The following is a 23830-nucleotide window of genomic DNA, read 5'->3' as shown; positions in this document are numbered from 1 at the left end:
AGTTAGTCATGGTGGGGTTCAAAATATCCAAACACAAAGTCATGAAAAATTTGTTCCAACAACCCACAAAAATATAAAATAGCAGCAAAAAGGGAAGTTGAGAAGAAGCCTTCGACGCGCCACTGGAGGTCTCCTCTCGGCCACCGTGAACCACCTAGCTCGCTAGATCCTTTCGACTCCTAGCTCGCCACTCCTTGGAGCTTTATCAATGGAGGAATATCCCAAGGAAGAAGAAAGGAAAAGAGAATAAAAAATGTGATTTTTTGCTACCGTATGTGTCCTCCTCCCTTTTTTCTCCTTTTTTTTCTCCCCCGTGAGGTGTCATATATAATAAAAAATATCTAGGGGTAATGATGAGGTTGTTGGGTACAAAATACCCCTCATACCCCTAGAATCACATGTTGGGTGTGAACCTTATCCTCCAAGTGGCAGTGGTCCTCTGGCAGGTGGTTACAGCAGTCCTTCACGTGTAGAGACAACTGTCCAGTGCCAGCTGTCCTTATGTAGAAATATTTTTGTCTTTTTCTGCGCCGGAAATGCTAAGGTATTTCAATATACTTTAGCAACGTGTGATGCCGCGACACTACTTCCCAAAGAATCCTTTTTTCTTGCTATTCCCTACACACCACAAACAAACTGCACCTTTCCCTCAAACAACACCATTAAGAAATAAAATAGCACAACCACCACAAATGCACTATATACAACAACATGATCCTAAAATGCCTAAGATGAGCTTTTAAACAAACAATAACTTAAGTGAAAAAGGCCTTAAAAGTGGCCTTTTTAGGAAGTTAACACACCCCAAACTTAAGCTATTGCTTGTCCTCAAGCAATGGATAGCAGTTACATAAGCAGAATGTCATGGCAATTTTCTACAGTAAGGGCGTAGGAAAAAATTGAATTTCAACCCTCAGAAAAAAAATAAGCTTCAACATGCTAGACTTATCAAGAATTCAAGTACTTTTCCCTAGGTCAAGATCCCTTGTGGTAGTGTGTGTAAGTGATTGTATCCAATCTATACTTAGCAAACTTAGACTATTTCTAATCAAGCCCCCTAGTTTTTTCCAAAGCATTTACTTATTCATCAAGCACATTTTTACTCCCTTTTCTTTGATTTTTTTAATGCTGTTACGAAGAGAGTCAGCTCATTACACATACTCTCCCACACTCCCCCCGAGCTAGTTAAGTAGAGTCATCCGTGACTACTTTCATTCACTCATATGCACAAGGCTGCCATTTATTAAAGAAAGTTCTAGGCAATGCCACGGCAAAGAGGAGTGTCCCTCTACAGCTATGCCTATGCATTTATTCACAGTTTCATTTTTAAAGGAGTTTATTTTTGATTTTTCTTTTAAGCACAAACTATATTTCAATGCCAAAACTAACTAGTGTTCTTTCATAAAATTTTTCTAAATTTTCTAAGTATAGATAACATACAAATCGTGTAAAGGTTTTTCACAAAGAATCAAGCCCTAGAGTGAGTTCTATCATTCTCAACAGTCATTTACATTCAGATTCTAGCCTAACATTATCATCATCGGGTATCCTCAAAACATTTCATCTAATTTTCCTACCATTTTCTGATGCCATGGCATAAACCTATGCTAATGCTATCATGCATATAACCTACCAAGAACCATACCTCCCCCAAACTTAAGGGAAGCATTGTCCTCAATGCTGAAAGACAACTATACTAAATATAAACTATATGCCATGCAATGAAATGCAACCAAATGAGAATGGATGTAAGAGAGGTACCTCAATGAGTGTGTAGTGTTGCCTTGGAGGTGCTAACAGCTCCTCGTCGGGTGCGCTTGTGTATAGGTGCTGGGCTGGACTCGGACGAAGTGGAGTAATAATGCACAATATTGGAGCGTCCAGCCGTGGTTTTGATACATTTGCCACGACGTGGTGCAGGAGAAGGTTTGGGTGCTGGGACAGGGTTGGGTGTTTCTTCGACAGGGACAGTGACCGGATACTCAGGAGTTTCGGAACGGTGCGGAGTAAGACTCGGATCATCAGCGGGAGGATTGGCTGCATCTTGTTCAGGCTCTGGAGATGCCTCGACATTAAATGCAGGCAGAATTTCGTTTGGGAAGCCAGGGAAATTCCGTTGAACGTGGGGAATAATTTCTTGAAACATTGATTCCACCTTAACATCTCTATGTTTCACGTATCCAAAGAAGTTACGGATGTCACCGTGTAAAGCATGAAGGTGTGTCTGAGTCTGTATCACAGCTTCCTCGAGAGCAAGTAACATTGCCTCGGCAATTGATTGTGTAGTACCTGCAGATTGCTTATGAATAGATTTTTTAGATTTAGGATTTTCAAGTCCTAAGAGCAGTGGGAGTCTGGCTCTAGTGATGCCCGATAAACCAGGTAAAATTTCATCAAAAGCATTTTCCTCAACTTTTTTCTTACGACATAAAGCGGTAATTAAGTTAGGAAACACCAAAGCACGCAATAAGCGTGAAAGTGATACCGTCGTGTTGTGAGAAGTCGGCATGAGTTTATGCTTAAGGAAGTGATTCCATAACTTGGCGCGCGGCTGAAGACATTCTCGGTTGACCGAGTATCGACTCGTTTGACGTCCATTCCACTCAGTGTTTTCAAAACAAAGGTGATACCGTGTTGTGAGAAGTCGGCATGAGTTTATGCTTAAGGAAGTGATTCCATAACTTGGCGCGCGGCTGAAGACATTCTCGGTTGACCGAGTATCGACTCGTTTGACGTCCATTCCACTCAGTGTTTTCAAAACAAAGGTCCTCCAAGACCCCATCGTATGTGTTGCTATCAGCCTCTCTTCGAACTTGGCATGGTTATCCCAACATCCTGCAAATGAAATAACGATTAATAGCAGAAGGTGTAAAACGGATCTGCTTACCGCGAACGAAGATGAAGTGTTGGTTGGGCTTGGAAATATTTGCGTAGAACTCCTTAACCACCGAGGCATTCACCGAACCAGGATGATGGGTAAATTTCTTCCACTTGAGCGGTGTTACGATGTCCATAACATCGGGTCCAAATCCACCATCAGTTTCCACGGTAAAAATAAATCCTAACTCAAAAAAGAGTTTCCGGTTCTTGAAGTTTTGGAACCGAACCTTGGCCTCGTCATCTTCGAACTGTTGCCAAGCGGTAGTGTCGGTTGGAGTCGGTCTTGAACGCACCATTTTCGTGTGTATATGAAGCAAGAAAAATGATGGAAGAAACTTTTGAAAGCTTTAAAAACTTGGATGTATTTTGGCTATGGAGAGAATAACAAAGAAGAAGATGAATGAAGGAAAGAGAAAAGTAAAAGTTAAAATGAAAGAGAAAAAATTAATAAAGAAAGAGAAAAGAAAAAGTTAAAAATTTAAGAGGGAAATTGTGATAGGGGTTAAGAGAGGAGTGATTGGTGGGGGTTTGTGCGTACATGGGGAAGGAAAAAAACTGCCAAAGGTAATGATGGTGATAGGACAAGTCTGTGGAAAGAGAAAAGAATGTCAGAAATTAAATTAAATAAAAGAAACAAATCAAAGAATATCTCTCCAATTAATGCATTGTCCTTTCCTCCCTTTGGTAACCGCTCCTTGCACGGTTTGCAGCACTGTGGTCCCTACAAATCATATCAAAAATTAATTACAAAATAAAAATAAAATTAAAGAGAAACTTAAATTTTAAATTTTTATTTATGCACAGACACAAATTCAATGCCGTGGCGTCGAATTTTGGTTCTCCTTTGAGCACACTTCAATATCGTGCAGACGTAACACGTCCTTGTTGTGTGGTGGTGGAACTCCATTGTAGGCTTTCAGACGCTGGCCATTGACCTTGAAGATCGTCCCATTGTCTATTCTCTTGATGTCAACAGCTCCATGGGGATAGACATAATGCACCTCAAATGATACTGACCATCGAGATTTGAGTTTCCCAGGAAAGAGTTTGAGTCTGGATTTGTAAAGCAAGACTTGTTGCCCCTCATGAAAATGTCGTGGCATCAGCTTCTGGTCATGCCACTTCTTGGTTTTCTCCTTGTATATCCGAGCAATCTCATATGCTTATGCTCTAAACTCTTCCATTTCGTTAAGTTCAAGTAATCTCTGCTCCCCAGCTAGTTGAGCATTGAAATTCAATCGCTTGATGGCCCAATAAGCTTTGTGTTCAAGCTCAACCGGGAGATGACAAGCTTTACCATACACTAACTTAAAGGGTGACATCCCCAAAGGAGTCTTGAATGCAGTTCTGTACGCCCAAAGTGCTTCATCCAACTTTGGCGACCAATCCTTACGCCTTGGGTTTACCACTTTCTCTAAAATCTGCTTGATCTCTCGATTAGATATCTATGCTTGGCCATTTATCTACGGATGATATGTCATGGCAATCTTATGTCGAACTCCATATCTCTTCAATGCCTTGGCAATCAACTTGTTATCAAAGTGGGTTCCCTCATCACTAATGATAGCACGAGGTACTCCAAACCGAGTGAAAATATACTTGTGCAAAAACTTGAGTACGGTCTTGGAGTCATTCCTTGATGTTGCTATTGCTTCCACCCATTTTGACACATAATCCACAGCAAGCAATATATATAATTTTCATTCAGAAGATGGGAATAGTCCCATGAAATCGATGCCCTACACATCAAACAGTTCTATCTCCAAAATATTTTGCAGCGGCATTTCATTTCGTCTGGAGATGTTTCCAGTCTGTTGGCATCGATCACATCCTTTGTAAAATGCTTGGGCATATTTAAACAGAGTTGGGCCAGTAAAAGCCTGATTGCAGGACCTTAGCAGCAGTCCTTGCTCCACCAAAATGGCCTCCACTTGGGGCCGAATGGCAATGGTACAAAATATCACTTTGCTCCTCTTCAGGTACACATTGTCTAATGAGCTGATCGGCACAATGCTTGAATAAATATGGCTCGTCCCAAAAATAGTGCCTTGCATCGTGCTTGAACTTCTTTTTAGCCTGACTATTCAAATCAAAAGGCACAATTCCAGTAACAAGAAAATTAACAAGGTCAGCGTACCACGGGATTGTCGTGGCATATAAAATTTTCTCATCAGGAAATTTCTCTTGGATATCTACAGTCTCATGGCATTTAGAATTGTTCTCTAGCCTAGATAAGTGATCAGCAACTTGATTCTCAGTTCCTTTTCTATCTACCACCTATAAGTCAAATTCTTGCAAAAGTAAGATCCACCTAATAGCTCTAGGCTTGGCATCCTTTTTGTTCACTAAGTATTTTATAACCGAATGATCAGTGTGAACAATAACTTTAGTGCCTATTAGGTAGTTCTAAATTTATAAAAAAAAATACCACGACAAGTAATTCTTTCTCAGTGGTGGTGTAGTTCAATTGTGCTTCATTTAAAGTACATCTAGAGTAATAAATAAAATGAAACATTTTACATCGGCGTTTCCCCAAAACAGCTCTTACGACATAATCGCTTGCATCACACATCAGCTCAAATGGTGATGTCCAATCGGGGAGGGACTACAATGGGTGCCGAGATCAGTTGTCGTTTCAGCTTAGTAAATGCGCCGAGGCATAATTCGTCAAACACAAAGGGTTGGTTTTGTTGAAGCAATGTGCACAAGGGCTTAGAAATCCTGGAGAAGTCTTTGATAAACCTTCTATAGAATCCAGCATGTCCAAGAAAACTTCTTATGCCCTTGACCGAAGTTGGTGGTGGTAACTTTTCAATCACTTCAATCTTCGCCTTATCAACCTCAATACCCTGGTGAGAAATTTTATGGCCTAATACAATGCCTTCAGTCACCATGAAGTGACATTTTTCCCAATTTAAGACCAACTCAGCCTCCTCGCATCTCTTGAGAACTTTTGCTAAATTTCCGAGGCATCGTTCAAAATCGTCCCCACAAACAGAAAAGTCGTCCATGAAAATCTCCAGAAAATCCTCAACATGTCTGAAAATATGGCTTGCATACAGCGCTGAAATGTTACCGGGGCATTACAGAGTCCAAAAGGCATCCTCCTAAAGGCAAAAGTGCCATAGGGACAAGTAAATGTAATCTTCTCCTGGTCTTCTGGTGCGATGTGAATTTGATTGTATCTCGAGTACCCATCCAAAAAGTAATAGAATGCATTGCCGGCTAATCGATCCAACATTTGGTCGATGAAAGGTAGAGGAAAATGGTATTTCTTTGTAGCTTTGTTAAGTTTTCTATAGTCCATGCATATCCTCTATCCGATCACAGTGCGAGTGGGTAATAGCTCATTATCCTCATTAGTAACCACTGTCGTGCCTCCTTTCTTTGGAACACATTGGACAGGGCTCACCCATGAGCTATTTGAGATAGGGTAGATCACTCCAGCATCAAGCCATTTCATAATTTCTTTCATCACCACTTGCTTTATAACAGGGTTGAGTCTTCTTTGCGGTTCTATTGAATTACCGTGGCAATCTTCAAGCAAAATCTTGTGCATGCAGATCGTGGGACTGATGCCTTTCAAATCGGCCATAGTCCAACAAATTATTTTTTTATGCTGCATCAACACACTTAACAAACTTTGCTCTTGATTAGTAGTAAGGTTAGCAGAAATAATCACCGGTAAAGTCTCATTGCTACATAATTATACATATTTAAGATGCCCTGGCAATGTCTTAAGTTCTAGAGTGGGTGCATGCATTAATGAAGGCTTAGGAGGAATAAATTCATCAAGATTTAGAGGTTCAAAATTCATACATGATCTAGCTTGTAGTAAGCTAGATTGTTCCTCAAACATTGGAAAGTTGTCGGACTCCACTAAGCTTTCATCATCCACCCAATATTCATTTTCTGCTAGTTGAATAAAATTGTTCTGGCAAAGATGTTCAGTCTTTTCTTCAATCACTGAGTTCAATTCAGAAATGCCTTGGTATTCTTCAGTGTCATTAACATATTTGAGTGTTCGAAAAACATTGACAGTCACAAACTGATCAGCCACTCTCATGGTGAGTTCACCTTTTTCACAGTCTATCAAGATACGTCCAGTGGCTAGGAAAGGTCTTCCCAGAATAATTGGTGCCTTGGCATCAACTTCGCAGTCCAGAATTAAGAAGTTGACTGGAAACACAAACTTATCCACCCTTACTATGACATCCTCGACTCTCCCTTCAGGTTTCACATGGGATCTGTCGGCAAGTTATAAAATAACTGAGGTGGGTCTTGCATCTCCTATGCGAAGCTTCAAGAATATCGATTTCGGCATTAAGTTGACACTTGAACCAAGATCAAACAGAGCCTTTCCAACGAAATTAGCACCAATTGAACAAGGAATAATGAAGCTGCCCAGATCTTTTCTCTTTAGCGGAAACTTACTCAATGAAGAACAAAATTCTATTGTCGTGGCAACAGTCTCTACTTTTCTCTTATTGGTAGAGATTTCCTTCAGAAATTTGGCATACATCGGCATCTGCTCAACAGCTTCCAAGAGAGGTATGTTGATATGGAGCTGATCAAGAATGTCCACGAACTTCTTGAACTGAACTTCATCATTATGTTTCTTCAATCTTTACCGGAAGGGTGGGGGAGGTCTAGCTTCCTTAGCTGCAGGAATAGAATTTGCTTTTGTCTTGGCATCAGAATATGGTATCTTAGCAGAATCCTCCTCCTTGTCCTTCTCAGTAACTATATCATCATGTAATTCAACTTCAATAGTGGGATTATAATCGTCATGTTGTGGCCCACTATCCTTGACTTGTCGATTGATATGTGTTTCACTACTAAGAGTTAACACATTGTAGTGCTCTTTTCCAGGTGCTCTAATGACTTTAGTATCACTTGGCAAACGTCCTTGCTGATGCTCTTGTAATGCCGTAGAAATCTGACCAACTTGACCTTCCAAAGCTCTCAGAGACAAGCTTTGGCTTTGAAGTAAGGCGCCTTGACTATGAAGTAAAACTCCTTGATTCTTAATTGAAGTAGAATGGTCTTGCAGCATTGTCTTCGTAGTGGATATGAACTCTTGAATTGTAGCTTCCAATGAACTCATGCTTGCTGAAGATGAAGCTCCTTTGTTGGAATTATGCCATGGCATAGCATTTTGGTAACCTTGAGGCTCATTTTGATTCTGCTGCCGAGTAGGTTGATTAACATTGTGGGCTCCTTGATTTCCCCATGAAAAATTGGGATGCTGACGCCATTCAACATTATAAGCATTAGAATAGGGATTGTTGTTGCCTCGATTGTAATTACCTACAGTGTTGATGGACTCACGGTTAGTTGGGCATTCGCTCTCGTGATGATTGCCTTGGCATAACAGACATGCCAGGCTAGTTGCTTTTACTTCCTTCACATCAGTGGAACGTTGTAAGTTCTTCAACATATTAGTGATGGCTGAGAGTTGAGCGGACACGGAATCCTTGGTATCTAACTCAAATGCTCAAGGTGTTCTCTTTCCACTCCCAAGCCTTGAGGAAGGAAACTGATAATCATTATTAGCAATTCTCTCCAATATAGCAAATGCCTCAGTAGGTGATTTATCCTGCAATGTCCCATTTGCCGAGGCATCCAGTAACATCCTCGTGGGTGCATTGAATCCATTATAGAACATGACTACTTGAGTCCAATCATGAAAACCATGATTTGAACACTTCCAAAGCAAACTCTTGTAACGATCCCAACACTCATACATGGATTCTTCGTCGCCCTGGCGAAAAGAAGATATTTCATTCCTTAGCTGCGTATTCATGTTTGGTGGGTTGTACCTCAATAAGAAACTCTTGCAAAGATCAGCCCATGATTCCATAGAACCGGCTGGTACACCACTCAACCAAGCCCTTGCTCGGTCACGCAATGAATATGGAAAAAGCTTTAATTTCAGAAAATCCTCATGCACTCCTTCTTGGCGAAAAGAATCACAAACTTCCAGAAAATTACGAATGTGCTGCCTGGCATCTTCAGTTGGCATACCCCCAAACTGCCCAATAGAATTCAACATGTTGAACATGACTGGTTTTAGCTCGAAATGTGCAGCTTGAATTTCAGGTGCCACAATCCCAGGATTCAGATCATCCAGCATCGGATTTAAGTGATCGCGAATAACGCGTGGCCAACAGCAGGATCAGCATTGTCTAATGCCACGATCCTGACCAATGCCTGGTTTCCAATCGATACAATTTCTTTGAGAACGTCTTCTTCTTCTAAAGAGTCTTTCAATCTCAGGTTTTATTGGTTCCAAAGGCTCTTCAAAATTTCTTCTAGCATACACTAGGATAAAACCTGAAAATAAAAAAAATATCAAGTAACTATACACAAATAAAAATGCAAAACAAAATAAAATGCTCTGGCAAAACTAATAACTTCAGGCGCCAATCCCGGCAACGGCGCCAAACTTGTTCGCTTGTGTGAGTACTAAATTATACGCAAATAATGTGCAAGTATACACAATCGCTCAAGTAATATATATGAGTGAGTATCGTCTCCACAGGATTGGGTGAAATTACAAAGTCTAACCAAAGCAATGCATTTCTATCTAAGTATAGTTAGTCTTGATTATATAAATGTCACGGCAATGTAAATGTGTATGCTGGATATTTAGTGATGGTATGATGGTGTAGCAAATGAAAATGCAATGGCAATGATGGATGTTTGATGTTGAGTATGGTGAAATGTCAAGGCAATGAAAAATGGTAAAAATAGTAGATAAAGATAAAATGAAAGAAAATAATCCTCACGTGACAAGCTTCCAAGAATGAATGGTAGGGATTGATCTACGGATGCTAAACTTATTTCTCAAGTATATTTAAGCTAACTAGTCTTTACTTACTCGACAGGGCTTTCCTAAAGTGTTCTAAAGAACCTAACAGAATAGGATGCCAAGGCATCTGCTCTCACTCAACGATGTTGGTCAGCCTACCCTATTGATAAGACACCCTTTTAATCGTTGAAATCCTCCTAGCCTCTTCCGAGATCTAAGGGATTAAGTTATAATATTCCTAGGCCGGTTCAAAGCCCCTTGAAAATACTATAACCCATTACTTATAAGGAACTTATCTTGCGTTTCTTCCGAATACTTACAAGTATTTTTAGTCTAGGATTCTTCCGAATACCTAACCTTCATCTAAGAAATGGACATTTCCATGCCTCTTACAAGCCTAGATGGTGAAGCATTCATAAGCAAAGCAATAAAGAACAAAATAAACTTAAATATACCATTAAAAATAAAATTCAAACAACCATTAAATCAACCACACCAAATAAGTTAGTTCATGGTGGGGTTCAAATATCCAAACACAAGTCATGAAAATATTTGTTCCAACAACCCACAAATAAATATAAAATAGCAACAAAAAGGGAAGTTGAGAAGAAGCCTTCGACGCGCAACCGGAGGTCTCCTCTCGGCCACTGTGAACCACCTAGCTTGCTAGCTCCTTTCGGCTCCTAGCTAGCCACTCCTTGGAGCTTTATCAATGGAGGAATATCCCAAGGAAGAAGAAAGGAAAAGAGAAAATAAAAAATGTGATTTTTTGCTACCGTATGTGTCCTCCTCCCTTTTTTCTTCTTTTTTTCTCCCCCATGAGGTGTCATTTATAATAAAAAAATATCTAGGGGTAATGATGAGGTTGTTGGGTGAAAAATACCCCTCATACCCCTAGAATCACATGTTGGGTGTGAACCTTATCCTCCAAGTGGAAGTGGTCCTTTGGCAGCTCTGGCAGGCAGTTACAGCAGTCCTTCACGTGTAGAGACAGATGTCTAGTGCCAGCTTTCCTTATGCAGAAATATTTTTTTTGTCTTTTTCTGCGCCGGAAATGCCAAGGCATTTCAATCTACTTTGGCAACGTGTGATGTCGCGACATTACTTCCCAAAGAATCCTTTTTTCTTGCTATTCCCTGCACACCACAAACAAACTGCACCTTTCCCTTAAACAGCACCATTAAGAAATAAAATAGCACAACCACCACAAATGCACTATATGCAACTACATGATCCTAAAATGCCTAAGATGAGCTTTTAAACAAACAATAACTTAAGTGAAAAAGGACTTAAAAGTGGCCTTTTTAGGAAGTTAACACACCCTCAAACTTAAGCTATTGCTTATCCTCAAGCAATGGATAGCAGTTACATAAGCAGAATGTCATGGCAATTTTCTACAGTAGGGGCGTATGCCAAAATTGAATTTCAACCCTCAGAAAAAAAATAAGCTTCAACATTCTAGACTTATCAAGAATTCAAGTACTTTTCCCTAGGTCAAGATCCCTTGTGGTAGTGTGTGTGGGTGATTGTATCCAATCTATACTTAGCAAACTTAGACTATTTCTAATCAAGCCCCCTAGTTTTTTCCAAGGCATTTACTTATTCATCAAGCACATTTTTACTCCCTTTTCTTTGATTTTTTTAATGCTGTTACGAAGGGAGTCAGCTCATCACACCTACTCTCCCACACTCTAGATGAAAGGGAGCATACCTTCCACCCCCGAGCTAGTTAAGTAGAGTCATCCCGTGACTACTTTCATTCACTCATATGCACAAGGCTACCATTTATTAAATAAAGTTCCAGGCAATGCCACGACAAAGAGGAGTGTTCCTCTACAGCTATGCCTAAGCATTTATTCACAGTTTCATTTTTAAGAGAGTTTATTTTTTATTTTTCTTTTAAGCACAAATTATATTTCAATGCCAAAACTAACTAGTGTTCTTTCATAAAAATTTTCTAAATTTTCTAAGTATAGATAACATACAAATCGTGTAAAAGTTTTTCACAAAGAATCAAGCCCTAAAGTGAGTTCTATCATTCTCAACAGTCATTTACATTCAGATTCTAGCCTAATTGTATCATCATCGGGTATCCTCAAAACATTTCATCTAACTGTTCTACCATTTTCTGATGCCATGGCATAAACCTATGCTAATGCTATCATGCATATGACCTACCAAGAACCATACCTCCCCTAAACTTAAGGGAAGCATTGTCCTCAATGCTAAAAGAGAACTATACTAAATATAAACTATATGTCATGCAATGAAATGCAACCAAATGAGAATGGATGTAAGAGAGGTACCTCAATGAGTGCGTGGTGTTGCCTTGGAGGTGCTAGCAGCTCCTCGTCGGGTGCGCTTGCGTATAGGTGCTGGGTTGGACTCGGACGAAGTGGAGTAATAATGCACAATATTGGAGCGTCCAGCCGTGGTTTTGTTGCATTTGCCACGACGTGGTGCATGAGAAGGTTTGGGTGCTGGGATAGGGTTGGGTGTTTCTTCGACAGGGACAGGGACCGGATAATCAGGAGTTTCGGAATGGTGCGAAGTAGGACTCGGATCATCAGCGGGAGGATTGGCTGCATCTTGTTCAGGCTCTGGAGATGCCTCGACATCAAATGCCGGCAGAATTTCGTCTGGGAAGCCAGGGAAATTCCGTTGACCGTGGGGAATAATTTATTGAAACATTGATTCCACCTCAGCATCTCTATGCTTCACGTATCCAAAGAAGTTACGGATGTCACCGTGTAAAGCATGCAAGTGTGTCTGAGTCTGCATCACAGCTTCCTCGAGAGCAAGTAACCTTGCCTCGGCATTTGATTGTGTAGTACATGCAGATTGCTCATGAACAAATTATTTAGATTTAGGATTTTCAAGTCCTAATAGCAGTGGGAGTCTGGCTCTAGTGATGGCCGATAAACTAGGTAAAATTTCATCAAAAGCATTTTCCTCAACTTTTTTCTTACGACATAAAACGATAATTAAGTTAGGAAACACCAAAGCACTTGCCTTTTTACCTAAACAGTCGTTAACTTGCTAAACAATAATACGACCAACATCGATTGGACGGGATTCCATTATAGAATGTAAAAGCAATAAGCGTGAAAGTGATACCGTCGTGTTGTGAGAAGTCGGCATGAGTTTATGCTTAAGGAAGTGATTTCATAACTTGGCGCGCGACTGAAGACGTTCTCGGTTGACCGAGTATCGACTCATTTGACGCCCATTCCACTCAGTGTTTTCAAAACAAAGGTTCTCTAAGACCCATCGTATGTGTTGCTATCAGCCTCCTCTTCGAACTTGGCATGGTTATCCACAACATCCTGCAAATGAAAATAATGATTAATAGCAGAAGGTGTAAAACGGATCTGCTTACCGCGAACGAAGATGGAGTGTTGGTTGGGCTTGGAAATATTCGCGTAGAACTCCTTAAACACCGAGGCATTCACCGAACCAGGATGACGGGTAAATTTCTTCCACTTGAGCGGTGTTACGATGTCCATAACATCGGGTCCAAAACCACCATCAGTTTCCTCAATAAAAATAAATCCTAACTTAAAAAAGAGTTTCTGGTTCTTGAAGTTTTGGAATCGAGCCTTAGCCTCGTCATCTTCGAACTGTTGCCAAGCGGTAGTGTCGTTTGGAGTCGGTCATGAACGCACAATTTTCGTGTGTATATGAAGCAAGAAAAATGATAAAGGAAGAAACTTTTGAAAGCTTTAAAAACTTGGATGTATTTTGGCTATGGAGAGAATAACAAAAGAAGAAGATGAATGAAGGAAAGAGAAAAAGTAAAAGTTAAAATGAAAGAGAAAAAATTAATAAAGAAATAGAAAAGAAAAAGTTAAAAATTTAAGAGGGAAAATGTGTGATATGATGGTTAAGAGAGGAGTGAGTGGGTGGGGGTTTGTGCGTGCATGGAGAAGGAAAAAAACTGCCAAAAGGTAATGATGGTGATATGACAAATAAATATAAAATAGCAACAAAAAGGGAAGTTGAGAAGAAGCCTTCGACGCGTCACCGGAGGTCTCCTCTCGGCCACCGTGAACCACCTAGCTCGCTAGCTCCTTTCGGCTCCTAGCTTGCCACTCCTTTCGTCATGTTCAGGTCTCTCCCCTTTATATGTATATATATATATATATATATATATATATATATATATATATATATATATATGAATCATTATCAATCAAAGTAAAAAATGGCGAAAATGGAAGTGAGAATCCTCGCAGTGTCGACAATGATTTTGGCAATGTTATTCCCGGTGGTTAATGGACAAACGACGACAGTGGAAGCGGAAAAACCGATCGGCGATGCAACCGATAACAAAGAGGTGGAAGAATTAGGGAGGTTTCCGGTGGAAGAGAACAACAAGAAGGTTAATCAGTTGGAGTTTGAGAATGTGGTTCAAGCCGCCAAACAGGACACCAAATACTTTCTCAAGATCGAAGCTTCGGACAAGGGGGAGAATAAGACATTTTCTGCTGTGGTTCTGGTGCAATCTGGAAAGAATGAGTTGGTTAGCTTCACCTAATGAATAACTTCATCATTCCAATTTTATTATATCTAAGGATCCATATATGTAATTTCATTTCTTTATTAGTTGCATTGCAAATTTACAATCACAATAAGATCATCATTGCAAGTTTAATATTTTTGGTGAAAATTACTCAAATAAGTCACTTGACTATACCACACTTTTTAACCGCGTCTCTTGATTATGAAAAGTTATAAAAATGTTACCCTAAAAGTAACAAGTTGGTCATTTTCGGTTAAAATATAATAAAAAATTACGTGAGAGTTAATAAAACTAGCATAACAACGAATTTAGCATCAATTTTTTTTATTTTAATTTCGTATATTTATACAAAATTGACCCTCAATCTTTTAATATTCTACCAATTTAAGCCCTAAAATACCAAACTTCTTCTTTTTCTATTCTAAAGGGTTTTCTCCTTACTAAAACTATTATTCTTCAAGGTTAGTGGAGTTTGGGATTTATGGTAATCAATGAGATTTTGGGGTTGGGATACATATGGTAATTATTGGGGGTTAGGATTTGGGTTGAGGATTATGATTTAGGGTTTACAGTTGGGATTTAAGAGTAACTGTGGTCGTTTGATTGTTTTCGGAATAGTTACATTTACCAAGTAGATGTGGTTATCAGCATGGTTAGCCCTCATCAGAAAGCTAATGGGGTATGGCTTGGTTGTGAGTTGAGTAGTTTTCTAAAGGGGAAGAGTAATAATTATTTGGGTAAACTACACAGATCATCACAATACTTTGCTCTATTTCCTATTTCTCTCAATGTACTTTAAAACTAGTCAATTTCATCAGTTAAACTTAAAATAATTGACATATTTAGTCACTTGGTCGTTTCCTTCACTAACGGTCGTTTCCCCCACTGCCACCTTAAGCCCACCTACACAATGATATAGCGAAGGCGAAGGGACATTACCACATGGGTTTTGTTCGGAACTAGGCAAGGAACTTAGTGGTGAAGGTGATGAGATGCAACGACAATGGAATCAGCTGAAAATCGCAAAAATCAGTAGTGACATCATAATGTCGTTAGTGGGAGAAACGATCGATTGACCAAAATTTTCAATTATATTAAGTTCAGTGATGAAATTAACCAGTTTTAAAGTATAGTGAGTGAAATAGAAAATAGAACAAAGTACATTGATGATCCGTGTAATTTGGCCTAATTATTTATCTTATTTTTTTTTAACTATTTTTGTTTTTTATTTATTTTTAATGATTAAAAATATTTATTTAATCCACTTCATAACACCGTTAGAAACGTAATAGTGGAGTGACCCAAAAAGTCCAATGTCTTAAGTTTAGTGAGCAAATGGAAAAATTGAAAGTACAGTGAGTGAAATAGGAGATAGAGTAAAGTTCAGTGAGTAAATGTGTAATTTACCCTTCTTTAATTTTATAATTTGAGACTTTAGGTTAGAGAAAGTTGTAATTAAACCACTAATTAAATTAGGTACATAAGATAATTGTATGGTTGTATTATTATAATTTTCAAATAACGAGGCAATGTTCATTTTTCAATGAGTTAATAGTGTATCTTTCGCTTTATGTTTAGGAGGTGATCACTAGTAATTCCCGAAGTAAATCAACATCCTTTTCAAAAGCAATACCATGATTTCTCAAACTTTAAGGCAATGTTAATTTACTTTTATCAATGACAAAGCTTTCGCATTAACATGCTCGAAGGTGATCGTCATCGGTCTTAGTAAACTAACATCATTTTTCAAACTTTGCATCCATAGTAAATGTTAGAATAAATAAAGTTTCGAACTCAAAATTTTCAAACTTTAAATATAGGGTAATCGAATAGATACTAATTTTTGGATATTATAGGGGTGTTAACCCTTATCCACGTATATCTAACTCTCGAACTTATTTTCTAGAACCCCATTCAACTCGTCGAAACCCATCCTACCGATGCCCCACGATGAGAATTATGCACGAAGCAGCAATGTGGAAGCAAACTTGTCAAGACAACCAATGTTTTTGACTCTCAGGCTGTTCAACCAATACCCTCTTTGGATAGTCAGTACACCTCAATTAATCGCCCTAGAAATATATCGTACTAAGCACCATGACGACAGAACTGCAGCAATAGTCAACTGTTATCGGTTAATCGTTTTTTAATGGTTAGTATAATTCAATAACCGTTATAACAATTAACCAGACTGTTTATATTAAATGGTACGATCAACTAACCGCGAACACCTCTAATTTAAAAACATATTTATTGTATTAATACGTTATATAATAGAGATTTAATTAACCAGACTGTTTTTTATACTGTCCATGTTAGTAGGTAAAAATTATAGAATAGTACGTTATTCAATTATCGTCATTCTTAATAATAAGTTGGTTTTCTTGAACTTAGAGGTTTTTCTCAATATGAGTTTTGCATCAAATTTGAATTTTATTTATATGCAAAAAGTAAGAGTCTATGTTGATAAATAATTACGATTCAATATAAGAGCATGCAGGAAATGAATTTGATGATAAATGAATTGTTGTTATTCTTCGAGGTTTCAGGTTCGAGTATAAAAAATATCATAGGTGTGAGCATTCAATGTCAAACGGTTGAAACAACAACAACAAAACACTATTCTTATATGCAATGGGATAAGGGGAGGTAGAGTAATAGGTTGCCCCCAACGCCAGGTTGAGAGCAGCTTCCGTGGAAGACCTCTGGCGGTCAAAAAATTAAAAATAAAGATAAAATACAATGCGTGTATAAATAAATAAAACAATACATAATTAAGCAGTCTTCATATGCAGTTTTCATATACGTGTCTGTAGTGGTTAAAAGTTATCTTTAAACAAATTATATATTGTATTTACTCCAGATTAATAAAGAAATTATTATCAGTTGATCTATGAAATATCAGGTTTATTGAGTAAAGTAAAAGTTTGAAGTTTATGAATGAAATAAATTGGGTTGAAAAACTCACTCATAATAAATTTCTGTAAAACATGTTTCAAATTAATTAATTAATAAATCAAATATAGATAATTAAATAAAAAGTATAATATTAAATTGATAAATTAAGACATCAACTACAAATTTAGTTTAGTAATTTTAAATTCATTACTAATTTTTTTATATTAATTGATGAAGAAATTAAGGGAAAACTTTAATTAATAAGTAAAAAATCCTAGCTTTCCTTATTAAGTAAAAGAATACCAACTTCAGATCAGATCAGTTTCTTTTCACTGCTCGTTTTCGATATCTTCAGTTTATTCCTTTCTCTCTGTTATCTCTAGGTGACCCCTTTCTCTTCAGTTTCAATTGGGGTCGCCTAAAATCGCAAAAAAAGAAGAAAATTTTTGAAAATTTTGGAAGAAGGAAGAAAAACCCAAATTTCTCACTGAATTTCTAAATTATTAGTCAATTTTGATCCAATTTTTATTTTTTGGATTTATTTTTCAACCATGTCGGAAATGGCCAACACCGATCCGGAAGGAATCGACGCCGTGCGGATGACATGGAACGTTTGGCCGCGGACCAAAGTCGAAGCCAGCAAGTGTGTGATACCGTTGGCGGCTACCATCGCTCCGATCCGCCCGCATCCGGACATCCCCACGCTCCCTTACGCGCCTCTACGGTGCAGGACGTGTTCAGCTGCTCTCAACGCCTTCTCGCGCGTAGACTTCACCGCCAAGATCTGGATCTGCCCTTTCTGTTACCAGCGCAACCATTTCCCACCTCACTACGCCATGATCTCCGAGACGAACCTCCCGTGTGAACTCTACCCGCAGTACACCACCGTGCAGTATTCGCTCTATCCCGATCCGAACAACCCTGCCAGTGCTCCTCAATTGCAGCCGGTGTTTGTATTCGTCTTGGACACTTGCATGATCGAGGAAGAGCTTGGGCTTGTCAAATCAGCGATGAAGCAAGCGATTGGGTTGTTGCCGGAAAACGCACTTGTTTGGGTTCGTTTCGTTTGGGACTCAAGCACATGTCCATGAATTGGGGTTCTCGGATATGTCGAAGGTCTATGTTTTCAGGGGTAGTAAGGAGGTTTCCAAAGAGCAGGTGTTGGAGCAGTTGGGCCTCGGTGCTTCCGGGCGGCGGCCAGCTCCTGGGTATCCGAAAGGCCTACAAAATGGGTACACGGATACTGGTGTTAATAGGTTCTTATTGCCTGCTTCTGATTGCGAATTCACGCTGAATTCGGTGTGTGTTATTATCATTTTTTGTGGGAAATCATCTTTGAAGTTATTAAACTTTTTATGAATTGATTGGTGGGTTTTACTGTAGTTGTTGGATGAGTTACAAACGGATCAATGGCCTGTAAAAGCGGGACAGAGAGCTTTAAGGTGCACCGGGGTGGCCTTAAGTGTTGCAGCTGGATTGCTTGGAGCATGCATGCCAGCTACTGGTGCTCGGATTGTTGCCCTGGTTGGTGGTCCATGTACTGAAGGTCCTGGGACGGTAATGCCACTGAACACTTTGTTTAGCTGCTGAATTCTTACGAATAAGACGATTAAATGATACAAATCAAATTTTATATAGTTGAAAAGCATATATAATTCGTTTTATCATGGGTAGTAAGAAGTTTATTGACCAACACTCAAACCCAATTCAAATAGCATATATGGAGCTGGATATGGTTTGTTGTAACTTGTATAGATTATGGTCCATATATTTGCTGCCATCCTGAAAACTCTATTCAATGTTACACCACTGGTATATTGGCGGGTTTTATTTTTCTGTATGGTTACAGTTTCTTTTCTATAGTGGTTGCTATGTTGCTCGAACTCTTCATTTTTCATTAAGTATCAGTGTCCGTCACTTCTTGGTCAACACATTCTTGTTTGTCTTCGCTCATCAAGATGATAGCGGTTTTTATGATTTTTGCAGATTGTATCAAAAGATTTGTCGGAGCCTGTGCGTTCCCATAAAGATCTTGATAAGGATGATGCACCTTATTTTAAGAAAGCTGTCAAATTCTATGATAGTCTTGCTAAACAGTTGGTTAGCCAGGGTCATGTTCTCGACCTTTTTGCATCAGCTCTTGATCAGGTGTGTCTGAGCAACCTTTTAGGTTCTTGAATTATATTTGAACTCCTTTTTGTTCTCAAATCTGTCTGTAATATTTCTGTTGTCAATGTTCCTTCCAAACTCGACTCGCTTCTTAGGAATGGATTCACTTGAAAAAATTTTGGTTCTTTTTTGTCTTTTAACTGGTCCCATGTATTTAATTTAAACATTGATGAACCTGTTGAAGCAGGTAAGATATAAGGACATCTAATTTTATTTGAAGCTTAAACAACCCAATATTTAATTCTTAGTTTGCAGAACTTACTTTTCTCTCTCTTCCATTTGGATTTTACTCATTAATTTTTAGTGAATATATTTTGCAGTGGAAATATGATAACATTTGATGTTTTCCCCCTTTCTTATTAGCTTGGTAGCTAGTACTGTAAATGCTTTATATGCAAGAAATTGTGGATGTAATACTTATCATGTTTAACATGGGTGCAAATCTTTCATTTAAATGAATGCTAATGACTTCAGACATAGTAATCCTGACATTGTGAACTGTACATAAGTATTTAATTGGTATTTGTGTGTTCTCAGGTTGGGGTCGCTGAAATGAAAGTTGCAGTTGAAAGAACAGGTGGCCTCGTTGTTCTAGCAGAAAGTTTTGGTCATTCTGTATTCAAAGACTCTTTCAAGCGCATGTTTGAGGATGGGGAACAGTCTCTTGGCCTCTGTTTTAAGTTAGTTTCTCTTTTCACACCATCTCTTGTTCAACCTTTTTACTATAATACTTTTCCCTGCTTGTTGGTAAGTTACTATATAGTTGCATTTTTAATTTCTTAATTTACATTTTTGCTCCAATTCCAGACGGCATTGTGTGTGTTTTATTGAGTTCTAAATGTGTCAACCACCCTGAATGCTTTTAAGTTCTGATATCACTCAGCACTAGGTGAAGCTGCACCAAAGAGTGCAAACTTTTGAAATAAAAGTTCGTTTGAACTTGCTATTTTTCTTGACGCAGAGCAAAATTTGTGAAATTGTAAATGCTGGTATTTTGTGTAGTCATACTCTGTTTTCTGGCTTAATAGATTTTTTATGTAAATTTTGCCAATGGGAGTGCTTGCATCTTTTAAAGTAATAAAGGTATACCTTCCTGCAGTTGGGAGTTTAATTTCTGATTTCAAATGTAGTGCTGATTGCTGTAAATGAACTGTATCTGTAACTTACGCGCTCATGCTGTAGCTTAAGTTTGTGCATTGGCATGCATTATCTGTAACCTCTGATTTGCTGTGGCATGATTTGGAGCACCCAGAAATATGAACTATGTTAGCTTTAGTATACAATTCAAACTCATTATTTGCTCTTTTTTCTTTTTCCTAGTGGCACCCTTGAGATCAACTGTTCTAAAGACGTCAAGATCCAGGGGGTTATTGGGCCTTGCACATCTTTGGAGAAGGTTGGGCAATCTAGAAAATTTGTTACATCGGCCAATATCTTGACACAGACACTATAAATTGTATACACAGTTTACTTGTATTTATGGAGACTTAAGCTGATAACTTCGAGGATTGCAGAAGGGACCTAATGTTGCTGACACAGTCATTGGTGAGGGGAACACTACAGCATGGAAAATGTGTGGTCTTGACAAGAGCACTTGTTTGACGGTTTTATTTGATCTTTCATCTAGTGACCGATCAAATGCTCCTGGAGTTGCAAATCCACAGCTCTATTTGCAGTTTCTTACAAGGTTTGCTGCACAAACTACTGAAAGGACCTTTTTTATTTAGATTAAAACTATATGTTTAATTTTTCTTTTAATTTGCTGCTGTCTAAATAGCACCTAAGTGTATCTTTTTGTTTCTTCCTTTTCGTTCTATTTTATGTTTTGTTAGATTCAATGCTGGTAGGTCAGCTGATCTGTATAAGTTTCAGTGCCATACATGTCTTGGTTTGGATAGTGTAAGAATTAATTACTGCTAACGGTGAATAATATCTCCTTTTTAGGAACTAATTCAAGGTTTTGATCAAGAGACTGCGGCTGTTGTAATGGCAAGATTAACTTCCCTGAAAATGGAGATGGAGGTAATTTAGGACGTCTTTTATTCAACTTTCTACCTGTTTCTTATCTCATTTGAATGTGCTTATTGTCAACTTATAATTTACTTAGCTGATATGTGCTCTTCTTATTTCATTATTCTATTTTTTATTGAATAATTTCCACTCTTATTATGTGTTCATGTTATTGGATATGAATACTCTCTTAACCCTCATAGCTTTTAGTGGTTCTTACACCCCCTTGTTATAATTTCTATGTATTTTTTGGCACCTTGCCGAACAAGTACATGTTTCTCAGTTGATTGTAATTAGTTCTTTATTTGTTACTTAATCCCTCGATTGATCATGGCTTTCTGTTTCTTTTAGGAGGGGTTTGATGCTACTAGTTGGCTAGACCGGAATCTCATTCGACTTTGTTCCAAATTTGGTGACTATCGAAAGGATGATTCATCATCTTTTACATTAAACCCTTGTTTTTCTTTGTTTCCTCAGTTTGTGTTTAATCTACGGCGATCACAATTTGTGCAGGTAATAATCCTTTTTCCTAATTTGCTACCTTTTTTAACAATATTTACTTGACCTATGTTCATAATGGCCTTTTCCCCGTTTTCTGTGACAGGTTTTTAACAACAGTCCAGATGAAACTGCCTATTTCCGCATGTTATTAAACAGGGAAAATATTACAAATGCTGCTGTCATGATTCAGCCATCATTAATAGCATATTCATTTAATTCGCTACCCCAACCAGCGTTATTGGACGTGGCCTCCATTTCGGCTGATCGTATTCTCTTACTGGATTCATATTTTAGTATTGTAATTTTCCATGGCATGACGATAGCACAGTGGCGCAACATGGGTTACCAGAACCAGCCTGAACATCAGGTAAGATCATTTCGTGCATTCCTCCTGAATCTAGAGCTTAATGTATATTTATTTCAGAACCACCATGTATGTGCAAATTTCAGTCATGCCTGAAGTTGAAGTCATACTAATGTGCTCAAGTTTCATGTAGTATAGTGAAGTTTCATGTTTATAAACCATTTTGTATGCTCGTAGCCTATGATTCTATTGTCTAAATCTTTCATTTCCCCCCTTTCCTCAGGCATTTGCACAGCTTTTGCAAGCTCCCCAGACGGATGCACAAATGATTATTCGGGAACGCTTCCCTGTCCCTAGATTGGTTGTGTGTGATCAACATGGATCCCAGGCCAGTATATTTCATTTAAGACTTAATCTTTTTGAAAAAAGTATTTCTTTGGATATATAAAAGTTGTTCTTGGTTTACCATTGTGAAAATCATTTCAATGTGAACACAATCTTTGAAAGAAAATTTGACCAAACATTATAAAATTGGCTCAAATTAAGTAACATTTTTATAGTTGTTAGATGAACAGTTTAATTTTATGGGTTTTAGCGTTCGTTACCTTAATCGGTATATGGTAATCACAAATCGTTTTCTTTACCAAACATTATAAATTAGCTCAAATTAAGGGTTTTATTTTTATTTTTGTTTCCTTGAGCAGGCTAGATTTTTATTGGCAAAGTTGAACCCCTCAGCAACATACAATAATGCAAATGAAATGGCTGCTGCTGGATCAGATGTAATCTTTACGGATGATGTAAGCTTACAAATCTTCTTCGAGCATCTCCAGAAATTGGCTGTACAATCTTAATCTTAAAAAAATAGTGGGAAGGCTTGTGATTTCGGGTTCCAAACCGATTTCTTTCATCTCTTTGAGAAAGAACATAGCATCATTCAACTTCCCAATTCCGGCATAAGCATGGATTATCGAGTCGTAAATCTCTAAAGGCGGCCGCAGAACGTAATCCTCCACTTCTTGTAGTGCTGCGACTATGCATTGGTCATTCTCTCTTCACATAACAATCCTATAAGCTTTTCATAGTTCAGTTCATTGATTCTTGATTTCTCTGTGTTCTTCCACATATGAAAAACCTGTCCAGAAATACATGACTTTTAGAATTGCAAAGAATAATCAAATTGGAAACTAGAGAACATCCCATGTTCTGCAGTATTCACTGTAGTTTCCCATCCATTTTCTAACACAAACCATTATGTTTTCCACCTCTTTCTCAGAGGCCAAACACGGTTCCATTTTTATTCAGTTCAAATAAAGAATCATAACAAATCATCAAATCCTTGAGACTCAAGTTCCAAATTTAGTAAAAATCTGAACTTTAAGGACTATATACTGTATCTTCCCATTCATTCTCTAACCCAAACTTTCCTATTCTCCATCTCTTTCTCAGAAACCAAACAAGGTCCCATCTTCTCCAAATATAAAACTAAATCATTAAATCCTAGAAACCTTCGTTCCAAATTTAGTGAAAAAAACTGAACTCTTAAGGATTATATAATGAAATACCCAGAAAGAGCAAAAAAGAAACGAACCTGGAGGATTTCATTGAATCTGGAGGCATGCCTGAGAAATCTAATGGCAGCCCAGAAATCATTTTTGGTCCAATCTCCGTCATGTCGAAGAATTTGCAAAGGGCAAGAGCCCTCCTTCTCCAGCTTTTCAAGTAAGACCCT

The 23830-nt window shown here is 38.3% G+C and overlaps 1 protein-coding gene and 1 pseudogene across 1 annotated transcript; both read left to right on the top strand.

Annotated features, from left to right (window-relative positions):
• The first annotated feature begins 13898 nt into the window (after nt 1–13898).
• LOC120175183 (cysteine proteinase inhibitor 4-like) lies at nt 13899–14231 on the top strand. Its single transcript, XM_039181869.1, has one exon. The coding sequence runs from the start codon at nt 13899–13901 to the stop codon at nt 14229–14231; it is 333 nt and encodes a 110-aa protein (XP_039037800.1).
• A 3210-nt stretch (nt 14232–17441) lies between these two features.
• LOC120175263 lies at nt 17442–23189 on the top strand (annotated as a pseudogene).
• Nucleotides 23190–23830: the final 641 nt, after the last annotated feature.

This window comes from Hibiscus syriacus, unplaced genomic scaffold (genome assembly GCF_006381635.1).
Source record: "Hibiscus syriacus cultivar Baekdansim isolate YM2019G1 unplaced genomic scaffold, ASM638163v2 tig00112159_pilon, whole genome shotgun sequence".
NCBI lineage: Eukaryota > Viridiplantae > Streptophyta > Magnoliopsida > Malvales > Malvaceae > Hibiscus > Hibiscus syriacus.
Note: the sequence above shows the minus strand (reverse complement) of the source record. Positions and strands in the feature narration are given on the sequence as shown.